At 40.3% G+C, this 25,427-nt stretch overlaps 1 protein-coding gene across 1 annotated transcript in view; it reads right to left on the bottom strand.

Annotated features, from left to right (window-relative positions):
• Window positions 1–328: 328 nt before the first annotated feature.
• Window positions 329–25,427, bottom strand: part of LOC123768682 (acetylcholinesterase) — a 71,258-nt gene continuing 46,159 nt past the window's right edge. Inside the window, exons 3-14 of the mRNA XM_045759364.2 lie at window positions 16,692–17,314; window positions 13,761–13,847; window positions 11,486–11,617; window positions 9,695–9,842; window positions 8,732–8,917; window positions 7,756–7,952; window positions 6,874–7,036; window positions 5,895–6,088; window positions 5,036–5,171; window positions 4,641–4,779; window positions 3,141–3,364; window positions 329–2,555 (exon numbers count right to left, since the gene is read on the bottom strand). Of these exons, the coding sequence (XP_045615320.1) occupies window positions 2,404–2,555; window positions 3,141–3,364; window positions 4,641–4,779; window positions 5,036–5,171; window positions 5,895–6,088; window positions 6,874–7,036; window positions 7,756–7,952; window positions 8,732–8,917; window positions 9,695–9,842; window positions 11,486–11,617; window positions 13,761–13,847; window positions 16,692–17,081 (2,148 nt within the window). The 5' untranslated portion in view covers window positions 17,082–17,314 and the 3' untranslated portion in view covers window positions 329–2,403. The remainder of the gene's footprint in view (window positions 2,556–3,140; window positions 3,365–4,640; window positions 4,780–5,035; window positions 5,172–5,894; window positions 6,089–6,873; window positions 7,037–7,755; window positions 7,953–8,731; window positions 8,918–9,694; window positions 9,843–11,485; window positions 11,618–13,760; window positions 13,848–16,691; window positions 17,315–25,427) is intronic.

Here is a 25,427-nt window from a genome sequence, read left to right as displayed (position 1 = left end):
TCTATATAAATAAATAAATGTACATAGAGCGTTAGTTTGAGACTGAACTATACTGGCTTAGCTTCAAGTCACTCGAATGTCATGTATAAAATTAAATTTCATATTCATGCATTTTTATATCAAAGATTTTAACTATCTCGTAAGAGTGTTCGAGTTTAGCTTTTCCTATACCTCTTATTACCTTTGCCTTCACAGGATTTTAAAAATATGTGGACAACTAGTAGCCCGATCCAGTTACAGTCTCGATCATCCATCGTCTACAAGGCTGTGTCACATTGAATTATTCGTCAGACATTTTGCATGGAATTTAAAAAAAAAATACAGAACACAATCTTCATAGATGTTTATTGTCATCGTTGTGGTAAAAAAAAGTGAAGGTTATTTTACAAAATATTCTTATTTATATATTCTGCAAGTTATTTAAGTTCTTGTCATTTCATATCAATAAATTGTTTTAGCATATTAACTAACACGGTACTGATAAATCAATTAATATAAAACAGACGTATAAAACACTAGACTACAATATTAACAACAAATAAACATAATTTATAAATTGGTTATGATTGACGGTTTTTAACCCTGTCCTGAAACGCACAAAGCTGTAAAAAAAATCCTAACTCAGAGAACTTACAGGTGTATAGAAAACTCACATATAACACACACCCACCCCAGAAACCTCTCATATATGATACAAACAGCTGCCCAGAATTTCTACAAATTCTCGATAATAATAACTAATACTGATCACACGATAGTGCTATCCTATTTTATATATATTGTCCTAGATTAATATCTAAGATAGCGTCTGAGCTGTACTTATGTAGTTCTGCATATGAATAAACATAATTACCAGTTACATAAATTACAAATGCTTTGGTATTTAAGATTTAAATTAAAAATAAATTATTACGTCCTACACATCACTTTCACACATAAGAAGCTACGAAATAAAAATATTTATCTCCTGCTAAATACAGAAAAAAGTACTCTACTCTACGACGAAGAAGAACGTATTCAGGGGCCAGATTCAAGAAGCAGTTACGCAAGCACTTACGAACCTGTACATGTTTTCTCAATCTTTGGCGGCTTTGATTACAATTATTAAACAGTTAATGGGCTCCGAAGCACCAAGAGGCTGTTTATAACAATAACAACAGTTGATTGGGAAGTTTTTATGCTTGTAAACCGTATAATAAATATAACCAAAGCCGTCAAAGATTGAGGAAAGATGTGCATGTTCGTAAGTACTTGCGTAACTGCTTTGTGAATCTGGCCCCAGGATCCAAACCTTTGCACCAACTTTGCACCACCTTAGTAGCACCAAACAGCAGCCAGATACTTATTAATATGAACAAATCCACAAATTTAATATATCACGTTATTGTGATTTGTGTGTGTATACGTATTTATATTTTTTATATTCATTTTACATCGATATATAAGATTTTAAGGGTATATATGACAGTAGTCTCAGGCTTACTGTGGAGCTTATAACACATTCACATTTATGAAAACAATTTCTGTCCGCCAAATGGTGTCACCAGAAAGATTTCTGAACACCCGTTTTCGCAGATGAGGAGTCACAATAACATGGCTGAAAAAAAAGTTGACCAAACCACACACTAGAAAGTGAAGAGACGACGACGTTTCGGTCCGTTCTGGACCATTATCACAATCTACTTGATAAAAGGTTCAGGACGGACCGAAACGTCGTCGTCTCTTCACTGTCTAGTGTGTGGTTTGGTCAACACTTCCATTTTTCTGTCACTTAACTCAACGAGAAGTGGCGAAAGAGCTGACCCAGTCGATTTTTGCGCAGTTACAGTGGTCGGATTTCTGATGGTGTTTTAAAGTCTTCGAAACCACATGTACACTGATAGATCTTCAGGAGGAGGAAGCGTCATCATCCTCAACATAGAAGACTGATTGAGAATCTGGATGAGACTTCCTTGGCGTTCCATCATCGAAGATCGTCTCGGCGCTTGTCTCTATGAACGAGTCTTCACGGTCCTTCTGAGATCTGAACCAGTAACTATCTTTGGGGAAACTTGAAAGCTTCACTTTGCGTTCCGAAATCGAGTCTGGGTGATCGTTCTGATGTTGTGAGGACGACCGATCTTCCATGAGCGACGCTAATCTAAGCAGAGGATTGTTCCTCGAAACGAACGTCGGAATGCTCGAAGGAAGGCTCTCGGTCGCCTCGAAGCCATCAGGATCTCGTCTTTCGAAGCGCATCGAGCCGAAGTGAGTGAATCTCGTGCGTGTAGGCCGCTCGACCATTTCCCCTGTCGGCTCACCGCTTACGCTGGAGGGACCTGGATGTGAAGACGTTTTGCGCTCATTTAACGTCCCTGGAGTTCGCCTATAGACAGCTCTCTCGCCGCTTCTCGTTTCCGTGTGTCATTGGTCACTTAAGGTGCTGGAGGCTAGCATCTGACGGCGTCTGGAGCATACGATATAAGCGACGATGACGGCCAGAAGCAGAAGGATCACCGCCACCAGCACCCACACCGCTGACTGGTACGACACGTTGTCCGGCCCTGGTGTGATGACTGCAAGAACACGGATTTATGAGCAGCTTCATTTACACAACACAAATGGATAGCCAAACAGGTCCATATGCAGAAAACACACGCAACTACACCCTAAATCTTAAAGGACTTGACAGTGGAAGTAAAGACAAATAATTTAGCATGGGTGGAACACGAACAAGGGGACACAGGTGGAAAGTTAGTACCCAAATGAGCCAAAGAGACAGTAGAGAGAATGTCTTCAATTCCAGAATAGTTACAAATAGAATGCACTATAATAACGATCGAAATAATATCGAAGGGTTGATAAGCCATAAGCCAGGTATATCCAAAGAGCACTTACCTTGCCTGCAGGCAATTCATTAAACAATTAGGCAACCATTTCCGAAACCTGTACATCTTTCCGCATGGTGGCTCTGTTTACATATATTATATAAGCTCCAAACCACTACGAGATTTATTATAACAATAACAATCTTGAGTTATGAAGTGCTGAAGCTTGTAAACTGTTCGATAACTGTAAACAAAGCCTCCATGATTTAGGAAAGACACACAGATTGCGCAAGTGGCTGTGTAGAGGCTAGAGGAATGAAGGCCCTGATTTACTTTGTGACTCGGTGGTTGGGTTCTCTGTGCCCGTGGTGTGGGTTGGCCTCGGATCAGGGTATAAGGTAACTAGGTTAGCTATTTCAGGTAGTAGGCCGTTCCAGAAGGCCACCTGGTGTCTCTGGTACCCCAGGTGAACCTGGCCGGACTCCAGCGAGGCGTAGGTGGGCGTCTGGGGCGTGTAGGGTATCCATCTAGGAGAGTATTGACCCAAGAACGGGATCCTGTAAAATATATTTTGGCACTAGGTTATCGCCGTGGAGAGGGAGGACCTGCTGCATGGGTAACAGCTTCTCCCCCGAATCAACCTACCCTGGCTTTGCGCCCTGGTGAGGCCACTCCAGACCGACAACCAGAGCGCAACTCCATAGTCTCCTGAGACTGATGGATGCCTACTACTAGGTTATCGTCGATGTTCCTGTTTTGAGATTAAAGTAAGCGTAGATAAATTAGGGGAAATAGGTACTTAAAATAATTGATTCAAATTAGGTATTCACAAAGTAGGTAGAATATTAATAAAACAAGAGGTTCGGTATAAACGAAACAGGAACTCGTAAAATAGGTCTTAGCTAAATAGGTACTTGAAAAACAGTTAATTACGAAACACTAATAAAGCTGAAACTTACTGCGCAGGAGTTAACAAAACAGAAGTTTGACGTGTATCTCTATTGTATCTCTATGACGTGTATTGATGTGTAGAACAGATAAATAAATTAGTTTGAAAAATATACTTAAAACAGAAATAAAAGAAATGCTAATAAACTGGGTATTTGAACATGACAGATACTTAAAAATAGGTACCTTGAAAATCAGAAGAGAGTAAAATAAATGCAAACAAGTGTTTGTAAAGCAGATGCTTAAAAAAATTTTTGGTTGAAAAAAAAATAATTTGAAAATCAGGTGCTTTAAAGAAAAGGTGCTAGAAGAAAAGCTGTTTAAAAGTTGGGTGCTTGAAAAACAGATGCTTATAAATCAGATGCATGGTAAACTGTTGCTTGTTCAACTAGTATAAAAATAAAAATAGGCGCTAGCAAATCAGAAGCAAACCAATTACAGTACAAATTTGCAGGATATGTACATTGAAATGTGTTCTTCTCCTCTCGGTGTATAATGAGAATAATTTATTTTGTCGGGAGACAGGCAGCCTGTGTGTGTGTGTATGTATATATATGCTAGATTTATATAGGAGTTATATAGATTTATATAGGAGGTATACCTACTTGCCACTAGCTAAATAGAGGCATTAAATGACAGGAAACGTGCCTAACCATTTTTGTCCCGTCTGGAATTTGAACCCGGGGTTCCCGATTGTGAATCTAGAATAAACCCTACTATACTTCCAAGAATTTTAATCTAAGACTATGTTCAAGACTAAAGTATACTTCCTGACTGGTTAGTGAGGTACTGTGGTGGTCTTAATAACACTAAGCCCAGCACGTGATGGGCCTAGTGTTATTAAGGGCATCTGGGTTAGTACCCAGGGAGAGTGGCAGTACTGACCCGCTGCTGGCGAAAGTAAATACCATCCGTTTGAGGCTCTGGCTGACTCGTTCCTCATTGTACGTCAAGGGAAGGTTGAAGAGCTGTCTGTAGGCGGCTGGAGCGAAGAGGTAGGCCAGCTCCGCTCCGTGGAGGGCTCCTGTAGACGTAAGAAAGAGATTAAGATCGCTCCATCAGTGGTGATGGCAGCGAGATGCTACATCCTATTGCTCAAATATGACTAATTTCCTGATCAGACCTATACCATTTTCTGGCTTGTGACCTGTTATCACTGGTAACATATATTTTCCTACTATTCATTCTACTATTTGTTATCTGCTCTAACTTTTGGCATATTTTAGTCTATGTATCGGCGTGTGTGTGTGTGAGATCTCTTGTAGCCTGAGATGACCTACCTGTGATGTTGGTGTGGGAGCCGTAGATGTCCCTGGCGAAGAAGGTGTTGACAAAGAGGTAGGTGGTGAGGCCCCTCCGAGCGAGATTATCAGCCATCCTCACTACAGGCGCCTTGAACATCCCATCTGTAAACATCTGCAGCGAGAGTGTAAAAATCAACGAGTTAATGACTGTATAAGCGTACATATTTATAATAATACATCCAAAGTGTATCTGTGTGTTCGTTTTCCCAGCACACCCTTTGCATTTGCATTTGGCCACCGTTGCATTTGGGTTTCGTTTGCATTTGGACACCGCTGAACAGAACTCAGGCAAAGATGATACAGCTTCGGGGAGAGGGAAAAGATCACATAAAATTAGGGTTCTGGGGGGACCCCTTAGGGTCCTGTCCCTGTTATTTACACGGGCATCACCGAGTATGTCTGCTAGCAATAAATAAAGTAACCCAAGCGGTTTTGCCAGGGGAAATCAGCATAAAAAGTAAAATAGTGTGTCGTAACCCACTCTGGTTCTCGCGTGGTGATGACTGAAGTTTTGGCCCCCAAGTCTTGGCGTATTTTGCAATCTTTCTCCGGCGTTTGGTTAGAGTCTCCCTTTGTAAACAAACTATTCCAATAAATTGCCTTGGCCTTCCTTACTTTTCTCCTCCTCCTCCTCCTCCTTCTCTCTCTCTCTCTCTCTCTCTCTCTCTCTCTCTCTCTCTCTCTCTCTCTCTCTCTCTCTCTCTCTCTCTCTCTCTCTCTCTCTCTCTCTCTCTCTCTCTCTCTCTCTTGCACTTCCTTTCCTTTGTGTTACTTCTTGAAAAGTCTCCCTGCTCATTCCACTCCTTCACCCACCGCTCGAATCCACCAAATTCACCTTAACTATCTCGAGGACCAGCTCGTCCTTTTGCCCCTTGGGAGCCTTGTCCAGGTAGGCGTACTCGACCATTCGGTTGACGGAGGCAGCGTTGTCACCCAGCGCCGCTAGAGAGGTCAAGAGGGGCACCAGGATCTCGTGGCCGTAGCGACTCAGGTCATCGTAGGTCATGTGGCTGATCTCCCGCTTGATATCTGACCGTAAAGGAGATATATATATATTCTGAGAATGTGTGTATTTAGATATTTGCAGGGTATGATGTATACATTGGAGTGTGTATTCATGTTTTTACTGGTTGCTTTTTCACATGTTAGTTCTCTCCCATCTTTGTCTCTCTTCTAGCTAACTTCTCATCACTCTGAATGCTACCAGTCTCTCTCTCCCCTCCCATCAGTCACCATCTCTCACCAGGAGCCCATTATTCTCTTCCATTACTCATTAATTACCTCCCACCTGTTCTTACAAGCTTCTCCCTTTCCAAATGTTCTTTCCCACTAAGCTCCCCTTAGCACCAGCTATTTCCTCCTGTTATTCACCTTATTCCTTCTACCACTGCCACCCACTCGCCTTTTCTACCATCAATCTTCCATACGTCTTCCATTTCTTTTCATCCAGCCATTCGTATCTACCAGGCACTTCCTACCATTTTGCAATTTCTCTCTTAACATTATACTACTCCCACTCTCCTCTTAACTAGGGACTCCACCCCACCATCCATCCAGTCTCGTCTGACACCTCTCACCCGAACATCCAGCTATCCCAAGCCACTTCCACCCAACTCCATGCACTAGCCACACCATCCACCAGCTATACTGACCCCAATCAATCATCCTCACTACCAGCCGCCCCTCTCCACCACGACCCGTCCCTCTTCACCACGACCCGTCCCTCTCCACCACGACCCGTCCCTCTCCACCACGACCCGTCCCTCTCCACCACGACCCGTCCCTCTCCACCACCACCTCCACCAATCACTCACATAGCATAACGGACCCGTCATTCTCAGACAGCCCCAGTAAGACGGGGATCCTTCTGTTGGCGGTTTCCCTGAGGGCTTGCAGAGGTTCCAGGGGCACCATCCTCTCCTCCTGACGAAGGTAGGTGTCTATCACTGGGCCGAAGAGAAAGTGCGGATTCCCTTCCTGTAGAAGGTCGAGGCACAGCTTCAAATGTTGAAGGTCGGATAGTTGGAATTTTCTTTTAAATGATTTTACATGTAACAGGATCAGTCACTGAGCTGGAGTTCATGAATTCAGTAGTGGGTGATGGATATGTTAATTGAAGCTAATAAATCTGTGAATATTTTTACTATAATTTCTGTAACTATTGTAAATGCCATTACTAGTGCTATTATTATTATTATTATTATTATTATTATTTTTATTATTAATGGAGGGAATACAAAATGAAACAGACGAAGAAGGAGAAATAGGATGGGAAGATAATGTAATAAACCAAAATAAGAAAGAAAAAAATACGATTTAGGGTCCGAAGTGGCCAAGATGGAAGTATCGAGTACAGTAGTGTCGCAGGCCTGACCCAGGATTCATCAAGCATTTACTCAACTACTTACGACACCTGTACATCTTCCCAATTCATGGCGGCTTTATTTACATCTATTAAACAATTTACGTTGTCCGAAACTTCCCCATTTCAAGATTATTATTGTTATAAACAACCTCGTAGTGCTTCGGAGCTTATAAACTTTTCAACAAATGTAAACACTGCCGCCAGGCCTGGTCGAGGACCGGGCCGCGGGGACGCTAAGCCTCGAAATCATCTCAAGATAAACTCAAGATGATCGCTGAAAGATATCCAGGTATCGTTAGTGATTGCTGAAGAGTCCAGCTGGTCTCCCCACCTCAATAAGCCGTTCCACGGCCTTCACGATCTGGTTGACGTCCTTGTTCCTGAGGCACTCGAGGAGGTAGGTGGAGCCTGAGACGTAGCCACAGCCCAGACGCTCCGAGAGTCTCTTGGAGGCTTCCCGAGGGCGTCTGCTTAGGGCCCAAGGAGCGAGGTTGGTTCCAGAGAGGAGGATCATCTGCTGGAACGGTCCTGGAAAGATATAGGATCTTATAGTCACTGGAAATATAAATGAAATCTCACGTTTTATCTGTAAATAACTTCTTTAATTTGACCTATCTTTTTATTCAGAAATTATCTACTGGAAAGCGCGTTTATTTTCCAGTTTATTGGAAAATGAAAAAAAGGAAAACAGCAATAATCTCGCTTCATGCAGGTCGGCGTTCAATCCCCGACCGTCCAAGTGGTTTGGCACCATTCCTTTCACCCGTCCCATCCCAATTCATTATTCTGACCTGATCCTCTAGGCTTAAGAGGGATTATATATTTGTAATATTGTGTTCATGGATTGATGCCAATGAACCATAATATGGCTCAAAATGAATAAAATATTAATCAAAGAACCACGGATCAAAGAATTAAACTCAGCGATAATCTGGCTTTCGATTTTAACATATAAACCTATAAAGCGATTGAGTTACTGATGTTAAGGGATAAATTGGGAGCGTTATTGATATTTCCTTATGATTGGTTAAGGGAGAACAAGTGTAAAGATTTAGTGTTTAGACGAACATAGAACTTAATTCGTGACCAGAAACGTTGTATACTCAGGTGATCTTGGCTGCAAAACGACTAAAAAACTACCTTTGATTGTCAAGCTGATCTACCTTAATGTTGAATTAACCGACCAAAACAATAGAGATTCCAGATATTTGCAGGTTTGGCTGGTCCTGGCTGTTACGACCTTACGACCTTCGAGACTGACTGACCTCGACCTCTAGAACTATCTGACCTTGACCAATAAGACTGACCTTGACTGCGAGGAAGGACCAGGTGGTAGGCGGCGGAGGCGGCTCCCGCTGAGTGACCCAGGAGGGTGACGCGGGTCAGGTCACCACCGAACTTGTCGATGTTCTCAGCGACCCACTGTAGGGCCAGAGACTGGTCCCTCAGCCCCAGGTTGCCGGGCAGCACACGATCCTGCCACGTCAGGAAGCCTGCGAAGAGCAGCATTAGGACGTAAGGATAGAGGATAATGTAGAGGGATTGTTGACCCATATGAGGCGGCTCTTTTTTATATCCACCCAATGTAATTCATGCATATAACTCATTTGATATCTAGGATTCTGCGTAATATATATTTTTTAACATAGTTTCCCGTAATTGTAAATCACAACAGTTTTCTATTATATAAAGTTGTTATACTTATAACCGAAATTCCGAACCTTCTCGCCAGTCATGTTGAATAAGAAAAATATACCCAATTAAAGCAAAATAGTATTCACCTTCCAATTAAACATTTCGGGATCTGAAGAACATAAACCATATTTATTTTCCAATTAAAATCGCATTTATCTGAATTACCGTCAACGCTTATCAATTGTAATTCGATTTGTGAGATTAACAGCAGATAAATACCTAAAGCTGGCATCCTTTAGAAAAAATGGAGAATGTAACAACTCTTTTATATATCTCAAAAAAAAAATAAATAAATAAAATTGACAAAGTTTTGTATAATGCTAAAATATATGAAACATATATATATATATATATATATATATATATATATATATATATATATATATATATATATATATATATATATATATAACATAGATATATATTGTCAATTATCAAGATAACAAGGGAAGAGGGACTATCAGGGGAAAGCACCAAGCCATTACGACTATATAGCAAGTCAAGATAACCAAAAAACAACAATGATTATCGATTAAAAAAACTTATAACACAAATAGGAATTTCTAGTAACTCACCGAAGGCGTTTGTTCGGTAGTTGAGAGAGACGATGATGAGGTCAGAGGCGGCAAGGTCATGACCCGGAAACCTAGAAGAGGCAGAGGTCACGAAGAGTTCCCCCTCCAATAGCACTATCACCGGGTACTGACGGAACCCGCGCGGCAGCTGGAAAATCCCCATTACGAGTCATCATCATCATCATTACAGGCTAAGGTCATTATAAAACACCTGACATGGCCAAAGCTACGGGTCACGCTAGGTCAACACCATTGTTATCATAGACAGGAATCATTGTAGGTCATGGGTCATTAAAGATCAATATAAGTATAGATCACAATGTTTATGAAAGTCACATCATAATGGTCTATCATCATACTGGGTCAAATCATAATAGATCAACATCATAATGGGTCAACATTATACTTAGTCAACATCATACTGGATTAACATCATACTGGGATAATATCATACTGGGTCAACACCATATTGGATCAATATAGGTCAGTATCATTACGAGCGAATATTCTTTCCGGCTGTGATTACGAGTCAGCGTTATATCAGGTCAACATAATTAGGGATAAAATATTTTGGGTCAAAATAATTAATCACTGACTTCATTATATATCTAAATTACTGAATCATTAATGCTCATTGTAAAGCATTATTGGATTACATATTTTTATCAAGTCCTTGAATAGGCTCTGATGGATTATTCAATGTGTAATCAATTATGCAAATTGATGTTTTAAATCAATTTCTGATACCAGGTGTTAAGTCAAATTCTGATACCAGGTCTTAAGTCAAGGTCTGATATCAAGTTCTGGTAACAGGCAAGTTCAGATAGCAGATAACGAGTCAAATCTACATAGCAGGTTAAGGGTCTTCGTACTCGGTCAAATTACAAGTTCCTGACTCCAAACGAGGCTCAAGAATAATACCAGGTCATAGATCAAGCTGACAGGTCAAGTATGATATCAAGTACTGGTAGTTGAAGCAGTAGTTACAGCAACAGCAGCCGGAATAATAATAATAATAATAATAATAATAATAATAATAATAATGAAAAAAAATCCACAAGGGCCTTGATGAGGGTTCGAACCCTCATCACTGCTTCTACGGATTTTCTCACTGATACAGTTACGTTTGTGTGATTACTCTGTGAAGTATTAATAATAATAATAATGAAAGTAACACTACACTACACTACATTATACTTAAATAATGTGTGTAATAATCTTCAAATAATACTACTTCTGCTAATACTATAACTAATTTTTATTGTAATAATTAACAGTCATATCAGAACAGAAAAACCTCTGTTCCTTTTCATCTAAATATGTGAATCCTTGCGACCGTGAGGTCCTGATTACTGCCGCAGAATTTTCCTAATTAAGAAAGGATTTGCAGTCTTTACTATCAAGAAAGAGAGAGAGAGAGAGAGAGAGAGAGAGAGAGAGAGAGAGAGAGAGAGAGAGAGAGAGAGAGGAGAATAGGGGAGCTTCCTGACTGAAATTACAGAAGGCTGCATTATTAATTATCATACTGAGGAACCTCTGATTCTCTAATACCAGTAGAGAAAGGGAGGTAGGGTGAACAGGAGGAAAGGAAGAAGGCAAAATGGGAGAGACAGACATAAAGATATAAAACACAGAGAAGACGATACTAAGCAAAGTAAAAAGAACAGACAAAAAATAAAATTTTAATGCTAGTAATTGGGAAGACAGATATTATATATATATATATATATATATATATATATATATATATATATATATATATATATATATATATATATATATATATATTACCTCAGGGATCCAGACGTTGAGTGTAAGGCAGTCTTCGGCGATCTGGACCCCCATAAGGAAGGGCTGGGGACAGGCAGCCCCCATCTTGTTGGCGTAGAGCGTTGAGTTCCACCCATTGTGTCGTTGTGGGGGCTGCAGGGTGGGTACTGAGTGATTAGTGACAGGTGATCAGGTGACCGTAGCAAAGGTGATCAAGTGGTTAATGACTACAACAAGGTATTCCGGGGGTTTGAAATATACCAAGAAAGCTTATAGGTGACTATACCGGGGTACCAAATAGGTAGCAGTGGACTAGTTGAACATTTTAGTATTTATTTTAGATATTAGTTTTATTTTATATATTAGTTTTATTTTATATATTGGTTTTATTTTCTATATATTAGTTTTATTTTGAATATTAGTTTTATTTTAAATATTAGTTTTATTTAATACTTTTGTAAAAAAACTGACAGGAAGGGATTTCCCCATTCCCCGAGTCACACACACACACACACACACACACACACACACACACACACACACACACACACACACACACACACACACACACACACACACATTCAAATGTAGATATGATAGAGCCCAGTAGGCTCAGGAATCTGTACATCAGTTGATTGACAGTTGATTGACAGTTGAGAGGCGGGACCAAAGAGCTAAAGCTCAACCCCCCGCCCCCCTCAAGCACAACTAGGTGAGTATACCTGGAGAATCCGCCAGCGCTGTAGACAAGTCCCGCAGGATTTGTCAATTTCCCCAAAATTAGCCACTCGGAAAATCTTCGATTAGCGATAGGCGATTGCACGCTCTTTGTCAGGAGATAACTGGATCCCTTGGCTTTTGCCCGGATGGGATTTTCTTCTCTTTAGGATCAGGAAATAGGCAAAGGGAGCTTTGGCGTACAGATAGTTAACAAATGATCATTTCGTATAAACTTGTCTTGGCTCTCATCATTATCATCATCCTCATCTTCGTTGTTAACATCATCAAAATCATCTTACTCATCTTCGTTACTGTCAGCATCATTATTAATGTTCCCCTGTATTGGGGGCACAGTAAGATTTGCGTCCACCATATGACTCCAGTAAGTGTGTCTTGCCTTGAACCTGAGCTGTCTGCCGAGTACCTGAAAGCCTCCTGTTCCTTGTCCTCTCCTGCTCTGTGTCTCGAACTGTCGTCTGGTGATCCATTTACACTTTCACCCCTTCCTCACACCCAGAACTTTTTGCAACAAACAGATTTGCACCACACACACACACACACACACACACACACACACACACACACACACACACACACACACACACACACACACACACACACACACATTTTTATCTGTCTTTCTGCAATTTGCGTCACAAAATCCACATAAAAAAAGACGGAAGATTATGAAAGGCGCTTATAATGAAAATGCTTTTACGTTAATGTTTAGCTTCCTCAAAACAAGTAAAAATTACATCAAGATGAACAGTGAACGTTTTTACAAACACAAACAAATGTTTCATCCTTTTCACCATCATATTCTCACAAAAAAGGCTCTGAAAATAATTGTATTATCTGTTTTTTTTCTGCTTTTCCTTATTACGTAAATTTTTTACTGATGATCATGGCTCGAAGAGTGAATAAATATGAAAATCTCCTTTTAAGGAACACCATTTGAAATTATATTCAAATTAAAGGGAGGAATTCTCTCTCTCTCTCTCTCTCTCTCTCTCTCTCTCTCTCTGTCTGTCTGTCTGCCTCTCATTCTCGCTCTTCTCACGTTTCACGTTGCCTTTCTCCTTCCCTTCATCCTTTCATCTCCGTCTCTCTCTCTCTCTCTCTCTCTCTCTCTCTCTCTCTCTCTCTCTCTCTCTCTCTCTCTCTCTCTCTCTCTCTCTCCCTCTTTCTCTCTCCCTCCCTCCATCTATCCATCTCACTCTTTCTCTGTCATCTTTTTTTCTTCCGAAGCTCACTTTTATTCTCATTTTCCTATTGTCCATTTTCCTCACTGTGTCGCCACACACTTCCAGCATTTATTTGTCCAGCCTTTCCCTCTTCTTCCCACACAATAAATTCCCTTCTGCCTCTCCCTCCCACACAATCATCCCCCAGTCTCTCTCTCACACCCACTCTATAACCCGTCCTCTCTCTCTCTCTCTCTCTCTCTCTCTCTCTCTCTCTCTCTCTCTCTCTCTCTCTCTCTCTCTCTCTCTCTCTCCTATAATTATACTCATTCACCTTCTCCCCAACACATTATAATACCCATTTTCACCAACCGATCCACTAGGACACTCACCTTAAACCTCAGGTCGCCTACAGGAGGCTTAGCGTAAGGAATGCCAAGGTAAGCGTAGATCTGCCGGCTGTTAGACTCCCGCATCACCTGCAAGGTGAAGTGCATTAGATTAAAGTCACCAGTGACTCTAAATGGACTTTGAGTGATGAGTATACATGGTTTACTTGGACAGTTTATATTATACAGCTTACAGGTGATGAGTCACAATAACGTGGCTGAAGTATGTTGACCAGACCACACACTAGAAAATGAAGGGACGTCGACGTTTCGGTCCGTCCTGGACCATTCTGAAGTCGTTTCAAAGCTTTATACAGCTTACCATAATAATTTATTATTTCTTGAATGGTAAACCCCTTGTTGCATAGTTGATAAATTATCAAGTAAATGTTTGTTTATATATACATAATCACACTAACAACTTCATTATTATGGCCAAACATCTATAGTATACATGTAATCAAACTGGAATGTCTCTGCGTAAATAAAACACTTAAGACAAAAAAAACGCAAAGAACACATGACTGTAAAGGAGAAAGAGTAAAAGTATGATAAAAACGAAAGAGAAAAACAGTTATAATCTGGCATAACCTAATGTAATCGAACCAGGGTCTAAGCTGGGTTATTGGATACGCCCAGACACTAGTTAATTAGACCTATGGTAGGTTAGGTTAGTTATTAATTTTTTTTGCCTTTCCATTCCACCCAATCATTTATAGCTTTTCTGACTTCACTTTTCATGTTTTGTACAAGTTACATTTTGGACAAACTTGATTAGATCCAAAGCAGATTTGCCAATTTCTGTTTAACATATTTAACCTATTATCCCTTTCACACTCTATTATTAGCACTTTTACTCTCTCACCCACTTTGACTCACACTCACACACATACACACACACAAACACACACTCACACTCACTCTCCCTCGTACTTTTGTTCATTTTTAATCAACTGCGGGATGCTGCGTCATATTTGGCACTTCCGGTGGCCTTGAGAAGCCAACAAGTGTAACGTGCAACCTAACATTAAGGTAAATGTGTGTCTGTTTGTGTGTATGTTTGTGAGTGAGTATGTATGTGGAGGCGTATATATATGTATGAATGAGTGCGTGGTAGTGGTAGTGGTGGTGGTGGTGTGTGTGCGTGTATGCATATGCGTGAGAATGTTTGTGGATGCGTATATATGTATGTGTGTGTGGTGGTGTGTGTATGTGTGGACATTATCAATGTGACGGACATCGTTAATCTCCCTCGGATTCCACCTGGAATCAACTCGACAAACTCCTCGTTGCGGTCTGAGGTTGCCGCTAAATCTCTCGTTAATTCTATTAACTCTCTCTTGATTACTTAACGTCTGAGCAGTTACTGTAATTACAATGTTGCTTGATAACGAGGTAAAGTACATTAACAGAAGTTTTCGGACTGATTTCTTGATTCCGGACAACGAAAGTAGTAAAAGATTAAACAAAACCAGGAATTTTTTACAAGACGATGGACAATAATTAGACACAACTACAAACTTCCTAAACTGAGATTAAACAAAAAATAAGAAAAGAAAATGACTAGCTTTTCATTAAAAATATTCTCCTTCGCTACAAAAGCGAAGATAAAGTTGGTTTGCTCGCTTTGGCTTCCTCAAATGAATTAAAAAAAAGCCGCTTCAGCAAAGCTTTCATCCTTTAAGAGTGTTTTGAGAAAAGCGGATAAGATATTTGTTCTAAAAATTGAAACTCTGAAGTAAGATGATCTATATTAAGCTTTTTGTATCTGAAATATAAAATTACAATTGTTTCATAATATTTCATAATGAAATAAGAACACAGGAGCAAAATAACATTACAGTAGGCCAATTGGCCCAAGCAAGACAGACCCATAATCATATGCCTGTTGAACTAAGCAAGACATGAACGCTACAATAGGCTTACTAACGAGTTCGAGATATGAACTCTGCTTAGGCCTACTGGCAATATCAAGCAGGAACACATGAGCTCTGCAATGTTCCAGCTAGCACATACCCGCCAAGAACACAACAATAGGCCTACTGGCCTATGTGAGGCTGGCCTAATTTACACCAAATTGTTGACACACATGAATCTGGCTATCCCCCATATAGAACTCTTCAATTTTTGCATAGTCAGTGCTTATATACGTTACTTTAAAACAATTTATTATATTTTAATCCGTTATTGGGACTTTTGTTTTGATTAAATATTCTCAATACTACGATATACCCTATTATTTTATGCGCTTAATTAATTTGATAATTCATATCTTCCCCTCGTTCTGTGAGCTACCAGGAGAAAACGCTAAGACATTAGAAAATATATATATATATATATATATATATATATATATATATATATATATATATATATATATATATATATATATATATATATATATATTTCTGTGTGAGAAATAAATATTTAATGTTCATAAAATGACGATGCATTTCGTTGCATCTTTTAAGAAAATATCTGTCCATTTTGCATAGCTCAGGTAAATCTCACTGATGCAAAATAAAAGGATAATATTTTAGGATAGGATCTTATTTTCATTCATATTACATGTGTTTTTGCTTTATTCAGTGCAACAATACGCTGTTAATTTCGATTAAGGTCTTTATCAAATATTATTCTCAGATCCTTTGTACTAATCAATTTATAAATATCCACATTAATCTCATACCTTGCGTTACGTTTTTTTGTCCAACAAAACAAATTATATTAAATATATTATGAATAATGAAGTCCTAGCACAGAACCCAGGATTTACTTGTGTTGTGAAGTTTACTTGTAGTCTACCTGTAGAACTTTCGAGAGTTCTACTAAACAAGCCACGAGTCAGTGCCCAGGATAGTCTGATGAATCACTCAATACAAGACACATTTTAACTTGTAATAATGACAAGAAAATTTCTGTACTGTTACTCACCCCTTGTACGGTGCCCTGGCGGAGTTTGACGCTGGAGTCTTGTGCCCTGGACCCTGCTGGGTCCAGACAGAGCACTACAACCAGCACTACCATGAGAGACCATCTTCTTGGATCCGTAGGTATGGATGAGCGTGTAACTGGGTCCATGGGAGGCCCTTTAGCGGGGAGGATGGACGCAGAGGACGACCCTCGACGGAGCAGAGCTTCCTGATGCTGTCTGTTAGTGCTGGGGCTCCGTGGCCCGGCCCACTGTCCGACCATTGTTCGTGTCAAGTCATTTCTGTTTTCGGGGCCATTTACGCCGGGTTTGCAAGGAGTAAAAGTGGCTTTTCGGCAGCTTCTTGAAAATGGTATATTTGTTCTAATCAAATCTGAAAATATAACGCTCATATCTAAAAACTTCACTGTTCTATAATTTGTATAAGAGGCACTGTAAATACCATTGATCCTTTTTCTTTACTTAATAATTTAGGAACAAGTTATATATATGTATACTGTTCTATGTAAGTTACATGGTGGTTACTTCTTAATAGTCTTAAGCTCAAGAGCTTTGTCGTGGCGCTCCTCGTCATCACAATCGTCAGACATTATTTTTTTCCTTGGAATCTTTGTGTTTCGTGCACCTGAAAGATAACATGCAATGAACACTCCCAGGCACACTCAGGCATCAAGACCTACACATAAAACTATACAAACCTCTACACATAATTTCCAATTTCTCTACTCATATTTTTCTCAAACTTCTACACATTAGGCTTCCAAGTCCATTACACACAAGGCTTTCAAAGCCTCTAGACATTAAGCTTTCAAATCTACTGCACATAAGGCTTTAAAAAGGTTAAGCAAGTCCTAGGTGTGTGTGGGTACAAGTGACAGGATGATCAACCCAGCGGGTTTTCTTCCTATTGGGGAGCGTTGTACATGCTGCTATGGCGGTGTGTCCACTCACAGGACGAGTGGCGCTGCCCAATAAACTCGCTCCTCGGGGCAAAACTTAAAAGATCTACGACATATATGATCCTAAGGAAAATGAATTAAATAAACAAACATTCTTCAAGGCTATATATAGCAGAACGAGGAACATGTATGGAAACTAGAGACACAAATTTGTAATTTAGAAATGTTAGTAAGAATTTCACAAGTTTTTGGAGTTATCATTAGTATTATGGGTTATAAATATAATAGGGCTGTAGCTACTTATATGTAAAAACTGTTAATATGATAATAAAATTAAACTAGGAACCGAGTCATTGCATAAAATAATATATTTGTAAGACAAACACAAAAAAACCCAAGCACACACACAGACACTGACACACACACACACACACACACACACACACACACACACACACACACATACACACACACACACACACACACATACACACACACACACACACACACACACACACACACACACACACACACACACACACACCAATACACCACCAAAGCTCCCTATAGTAACCACTCTCGTCATCCAAGGACATTGCGCCTTCAAAGGGGTTCACCAGGGCATGAAACTCTCTCTCCGGGAAGATTGTTGGAACCCGTGGCGAAGGAAAAATAAATGGGGAAGGAAGAAGATGGTGGAGAAGGAGAAGGGAAAAAAGATGAAGTGCACAAGGAATAGGTGGAAGCGGTAAGGACGAAAGGAGAAGGGAGAAGAGGTGGATGAAGAATTTAAGTGGACCTTATACCAGTCTTTGTTTGGGTGGCCTTTACAGCCGCCCTCATATATATATATATATATATATATATATATATATATATATATATATATATATATATATATATATATATATATATATATATATTTATATATATAAATATATATATATATATATATACTCGGAGGGGTATCCCGCGATACTATGGGATAGTCTGTCTCTATCCTCAACACCTATTCTACCCCCTCTTATTTCCCCCTCATCCCATTGGTCCTTCCCCTCGTCCTTTCCCCACGTCTTCCCCCATTCGAAACCCCTCCAGCCTCCCCTTTCACCAAGTTCTTTCAGATAATTTATTATTAAAAGTCAAGAAACAACTATTTCGGTCTCAGATATTATATTTTGGCATTAAAAAGTCCACGTTGATCACACGCCATATTTGACAATATACCAAGAAAATGGCCTGGGTGTGTTTATAATATGCAATATTTCTTAACAAAAATTTAACTTATGTGTACCCTGATTGACCTGTGTCCGTCCCGTACCACAGACCTCTCCCCGTGCAAATTTGGGTGAGGCTAGCTCCAAGTGTCTGATCTCCAACATTTGACAGACAAACAGACAGATTACATATTTTAATATGTAGTCTGTCAATCAGACTTTGTTGTCCATAACTATCCAGACTATGATATGCAGTCTGAATATTTTAATAGGGCAGAATGCAATACTTAATATTGACAGTCTGCATATTTTGATATTTCCTTTTGACACCCGACCAAAAAGTTTCCACTATGTAGTGATCTTTGCATATATACTTTCATATATTTTAACGCCTTATAAGCACGAACGCCACACGAGGCTGCGAGCCCTACTTTGACTCTGTCTATACGCTCACGTAAAACACAGCTGTGGCATTAAACAGCTGACCGACGTAAACAAACACAGTTGGGGTTAAACAGCTGATAGACGTAAACAAACATTTGCTAAATTTTTTGCTTCAAATAAACGCTCGGCATCAAGTGGAAGTACGGTCATTAAGAAGGGTGGATGTAGGAGTGGGTGACCGTGTGGGTAACGGCGTGGGTGTAGGTGATAGTGTGGGAAATAGGTGATGGTGAGGGGGTAAAAATGGGGAACACTTGACGGTGAGGGTGTAAGTGAGAGTGAGGATTTAGGTGTAGGTGAAGGCGTGTGTTAGGGTGTAGGTGGGGATGTGGGTTCAACCTGTCCTCCTACAAAGAACTGCATTTCCCCTCGAATGCGTTTCATAAGGCCAAAAAATACCGTACTAGAAAATGGAAGCGGCTGGCGAAAGTGACGTACTGTCCCGTTTTCTGTTTTGAGTCCTCTGGTAGATTATTAGAGAACACTTTAACTGGCCGTTTTCTTAACGTTGGAAAACCTTAGGAGGACGGGCGAATGTTTGGAACAACACGTGAAGATGACGCTGAAAAGTTTGCTTGAAGGTTAGGAAGGAGTTGAGAATGTCATTATTTCTTGAATGATATTTAACAACTGTTTCCCTTTCTTGCCTCCTGAGGAGAAACTTCGATATTTAAATATTTATATAAATCTAAAAATATCGAACTCAAGGAGGATTTGACTGAATATGATGACATAATTACCTATAAGTTTCTAACTCAAAAATTCAAAGCTTATCAGATATAGCTTTTTGCAGGTGTTTAAACAAGCTGAGAAGTCATAGGTAAATAAATAGTTTAACTATAACTATGAACAAATTTGTGAATGTTAACACAAAAAACTAAATGTAATAAATTGAAAGCCCAATTCCTATCAAAAACTATTTTATTAAAGTAAAGACACTATTTAAAAAGAAGAATCTTATGGATTACTAAATCTTTTATCATTCGAATCCTATTTTTTTTAAATAAACTTTTATGTAATGAATGTTGGAACAGAAAGGGAGGATTAATATAAACGTTTTCATCAAGGGGATTGAAGCTGATGGGAAGATGTCGTTCAGGAGCGAGAGTAATGAGATTTAGGCTTCACATTGTATTCTCTGGTTCCCGCGGGATTTTAATCATTGCGAGGAAGTCAAGTGAAGGTGTGTGTGAACTCACCTAGTTCTTATCACCTAACTGTGTCTGTGGAAATGGGGCTTCAGCGCTTGGGTCTCGCATCACAACCATCAAGTTCCTGATGTACATGTTTTCGATCCGTTTGGTAAAGTGGTAACTCAGAACGGCAATATAATACTTAAAGGGGATATAAGACCAGGCTAGGAGCTGGGATAGGATGACAGACTAAAGGAAAAGTGTCCTCATTACTTGAATTATTGGGAATCGAACGCCAACCCTTTAAGAATGTAGGCTGTCGCTCACAGCTGTCTCTCTACTGACCTGACCTGTGGGTTGTGACAAATTTACATATAGATTTGCGTATGGAGTTTGCCCTCGTCACCCATTTTATTTTGTTCATTCTACTTCGTCACTACCACGAGAGTGAAGTTCCTTTTAATACCTCGATTGTTCATCTGGTTACCTAGCGTCTGCCTGTGTACCTTATTCGTGGCCCTTCAGTGTTACACACACACTGTATATCAGTACACGTGAGTGTGTGTGTGTGTGTGTGTGTGTGTGTGTGTGTGTGTGTGTGTGTGTGTGTGTGTGTGTGTGTGTGTGTGTGTGTGTGTGTGTGTACGCTGTACATTTCGAGCAGAGGACGGATTAACGAAACTGTTATTACCGTTATGCTGTTATTCAGGCCTCGTATTCCACCGGTACACCCACCCACCCCTCGGGGCCTCTGTTATCTACAGCATCTCGCCATCAATGGGTGTCTACGCATTCCTACCTCCCCCTCACCCCCCCTCCCTCTCTCCCCTATGTGTCCGTCAACTGCCATCAACTGTCTGCAACATCTACATATTCTCCCTCAGTTTCACGTCCATCTTCCATCCCCACCACCAGGACCTGCATCCTTCCATCTCTCATCAACATATGTAGCAGTAACAGCCTCAAACACCCACTTCCACCCAACACACAACTGCAACATCAACTTCCAGTTCCTCATTCCACTCTCCGGTACATCAATTTGCCTCACCTCTGTCACCCTTCCTTGCTTCCCCCCTCCCCCGATCAACCCTCTATTTGCTTTATAAACACCAGAATATACCTCCATCCCTTCTCCTCCCTCCCTCCTCCTCTCCCACTGTAGCCCGCCCGGACACCCCTTCCCACCTGGACAGCCACGTTGAGGGACACCATCACACCCATCAATCTCCATCCCATCAACATGCAACACAATCCCCCCCCCATCTGCCTTCCCTTCCCCCAATCTTTTCTCTCTCTTCCAGTTTCTCTCTCATCTGTCGCCAGCATCACTTTTCATCTCTCCCACTCCTTCCAAACACTGCTCCTGCTCCCTTCCCATAAATAAACACCTGTACCAGTTCCACCCACGCAATCCACCCCTATCCACCCCCTCATCCACACCCCTCATCAAACACCCGTACCAGCATCCGGTCGTCAGGTCGTGTGACCTAATTATGCTCCAACACACACCGACATAACGAACACAACTACGCTAATTACGACCAGTTTAACGTTCCAGCTAATTAAGGAACATCAGGTAGTAACACAAATATTTATTCGGATTTATAATTTAATATTGAAATCGGTCGGTGAATAAGACATTGAAGGAAAACATATTGAATGACGGGATGGAAGTTGGAAGATTGGTCGCGTATGGTAGAGGGTAGATGGTAGATTGTGGTTGGTAGAATGGTTGGTAGAGTTTGGTCAGTTCTTGCGACTGTGATATAACTGTGTTATCGTGTTTGCGTCTGTGTGGGAGGGGTGCTATCATTTCTCGCGTGATATCTGGCCTTCGTCGGAAATGTATTGTGTCAGCTGCTTGTCATCCTGCATTATGTGTGTGTATATATATTTAGGGCTAATGAATACGTTTGAGCGTGTATGTGTATATGCACGTGTGCATGTATGTATGTATGTTTTACGTGTACATAAATGCGTATTCATACATATGTATACGTGTTAATGAATTCATTTATAGTAAAAACACAATAAAAAAATCCTGCATTATATTACGCTGTTTTTATGTTGACATATTTACATCATATTGTGGGGAAAGTACTTTTGTACACTGAATATATGTGAAAAAAAGCATTCGACATTGGAGACACTAGACGATAGTAAGAGGAACAGGAACGTTAAAGTACTGGGAAAACGTATATGAAAATATAAATGTAAATGTAAAAATGTAAATGTCAAATAGGTTCGGTAGATATCAACTGATGTAACTGGGACGAAAATGGATAAAAAAAACTTGAAAAATGTACAATAAGCTATTTTTTATTGATATTGAAATAAAAACACGTGGGCTTGCTATCATTCCCTTCACAGCAGATAACATATGTCTCATCTGACATGATGAGACTCATCCCCGTCTCTCCCCAACACTGTAACATCCTCCCCATCTCTCCCCAAATATACCCTTACCCTTCACCCTCACCCTCACACACACACACACACACACACACACACACACACACACACACACACACACACACACACACACACGTTTCCCCATTTCCCCCAACACTGCTCGCTATCATCATCTACACTACACACTATCTCTTTCACTCTTACTATCTTCACTATGCACTATAGCGATCCACCGTAACAAAAACGGTTGTGCCAAGAAGGCAAATCTGTCATCTGAACATACATTGTACAAGTCATTATCTGAATACACCAACATAATAACAACTGCTAAAATATACGGACGTGGGAAGGGAGCCAACCCTCCTTCAAGGGGGGCATAGGGGCCGACCAAGACACTCCTCTGACATTACAATAATAGTACTAGACTAATGTTAACTCGGTGTATATACATACACCGATAAACGGTGTGTATATCTGTCAGTGTGTATACTCTCAGTTGGTTGGGCACGTAGAGTAAATGCCAAATACAAAAAGAGAGTGGCTATATGCAGTCAATTTATATTTTTTCAACACAAATTTGCAATTGCCAATTCTGCTATTTTAATCGATATAAAAGCTTGGAAATATTTGTATCGTCCATGAAAGTAAAAATAATATAACAAATTCTGGTGCAGTGGAATAGTTTTTGACTGAACGAAATACAAATGGAATGAATTTGATGGAAGTATGTAGCATGTTACATATACAAGGAAATTGTTTATTTAAGTGCAAGGAAAATATAGGTACAGATGTTTGGCCCTGGGAAATGTGTGTGTGTGTGTGTGTGTGTGTGTGTGTGTGTGTGTGTGTGTGTGTGTGTGTGTGTGTGTGTGTGTGAGTGTGTGTGTGTGTGTGTGTGTGTGTGTGTGTTTACTAGTTGTGTGTTTTTGCGGGGGTTGAGCTTTGCTCTTTCGGCCCGCCTCTCAACTGTCAATCAACTGTTTACTAACTACTTTTTTTTCCCCCCCCCCCCACACACACACCCAGGAAGCAGCCCGTGACAGCTGACTAACTCCCAGGTACCTATTTACTGCTAGGTAACAGGGGCACTTAGGGTGAAAGAAACTTTGCCCATTTGTTTCTGCCTCGTGCGGGAATCGAATGTGTGTGTGTGTGTGTGTGTGTGTGTGTGTGTGTGTGTGTGTGTGTGTGTGTGTGTGTGTGTGTTTGCTTTCTTACCTGCAGTTGCTTTTTTTGTTTAATTGTGCCTCCGTTTGACTACTGGTTGTCTTATGTGAGAATGTGTAGATCATCCCGTCTACATTTCAGGTTTACTTTCACTTGTAAACTATCAGATATGTTGTTAGTATGCGCATCAAGTATACTGTACCTGAAAAAGGGCATTGCTTGAAATGACCTCTACTAATTCTCTCCGATTATTTACATTTTTTCCTTTGTAGACAGAAGAGATTATATTCAAACTCTTCTGACAGATGTGAGTGTGTGAGTGTGTGTGTGAGTGTGTGTGTGTGTGTGTGTGTGTGTGTGTGTGTGTGTGTGTGTGAGTGTGTGTGTGTGTGTGTGTGTGTGTGTGTGTGTGTGTGTGTGTGTGTGTGTGTGTGTGTGAGTGTGTGTGTGAGCACCCGCGCGCGTGTCCGTTCTATCTGATATTAAACATTCTTCCAAGTTCTTACATTGATTTTTGTTATATACTCAACTTGAACCTAAGCACACACAGCCAAGGACCCACGCACAATGTAGTTATACAAGCCCTTGTTGCTCTATGAGATTAATCACGTTATAATCATCGCTTGTGTCAACACTCGTTTGGACGATCAGATATCTAACTCATTTTTTCATCAATCATAAAATACTTTTCACAGTTATCTTCATCATAAATTGAATCGTAAATTTTCTCCTATCATTAATCAGTTCATCATCCTGATAAGGTCTCGAACACAAGGTGAAGGCTTGCAATATCTTTCCACTAAATTTTTTTTGGATACAATGTTTGCGTTCGTTATCAGTATTAATATCAAGCTATCACAAACAGTAATTTCTTCACAAAATATCAAGAGACAATTGCTACTGGATTTGTCTCGGGTGATTTAAAATTCGAGTATTTCAAAACGATAAAATATCACTTCTTGTAAGAACGAAAATCGCGATAGCTTTCCAAGGGCCAAATAATTCGTCACAAACATATATATAACGACACACGTGTTTGACTATAATTATATATTTCACAGACAGGTGAGCACGGACCTGTAATGAGGCCTCTGGTACCTGGTGGTACACCTTGTACCTTGTAGTACACCTGGCACCTTGTAGTACACCTGGTACCTTGTAGTACACCTGGTACCTTGTAGTACACCTGGTACCTTGTAGTACACCTGGTACCTTGTAGTACACCTGGCACCTTGTAGTACATCTGGTATCTTGTAGTACACCTGGTACCTTGTAGTAACACCTGGTGCCTTGCAGTACACCTGGTACCTTGTAGTACACCTGGTGCCTTGTAGTACACCTGGTACCTTGTAGTACACCTGGTACCTTGTAGTACACCTGGTACCTTGTAGTACACCTGGTACCTTGTAGTACACCTGGTACCTTGTAGTACACCTGGTACCTTGTAGTACACCTGGTACCTTGTA

The sequence above is a fragment of the Procambarus clarkii genome, chromosome 83 (assembly GCF_040958095.1).
Source record: "Procambarus clarkii isolate CNS0578487 chromosome 83, FALCON_Pclarkii_2.0, whole genome shotgun sequence".
NCBI lineage: Eukaryota > Metazoa > Arthropoda > Malacostraca > Decapoda > Cambaridae > Procambarus > Procambarus clarkii.
The sequence above is the reverse complement of the archived record's forward strand: the minus strand, read 5'-3'. Positions and strand labels throughout refer to the sequence as shown.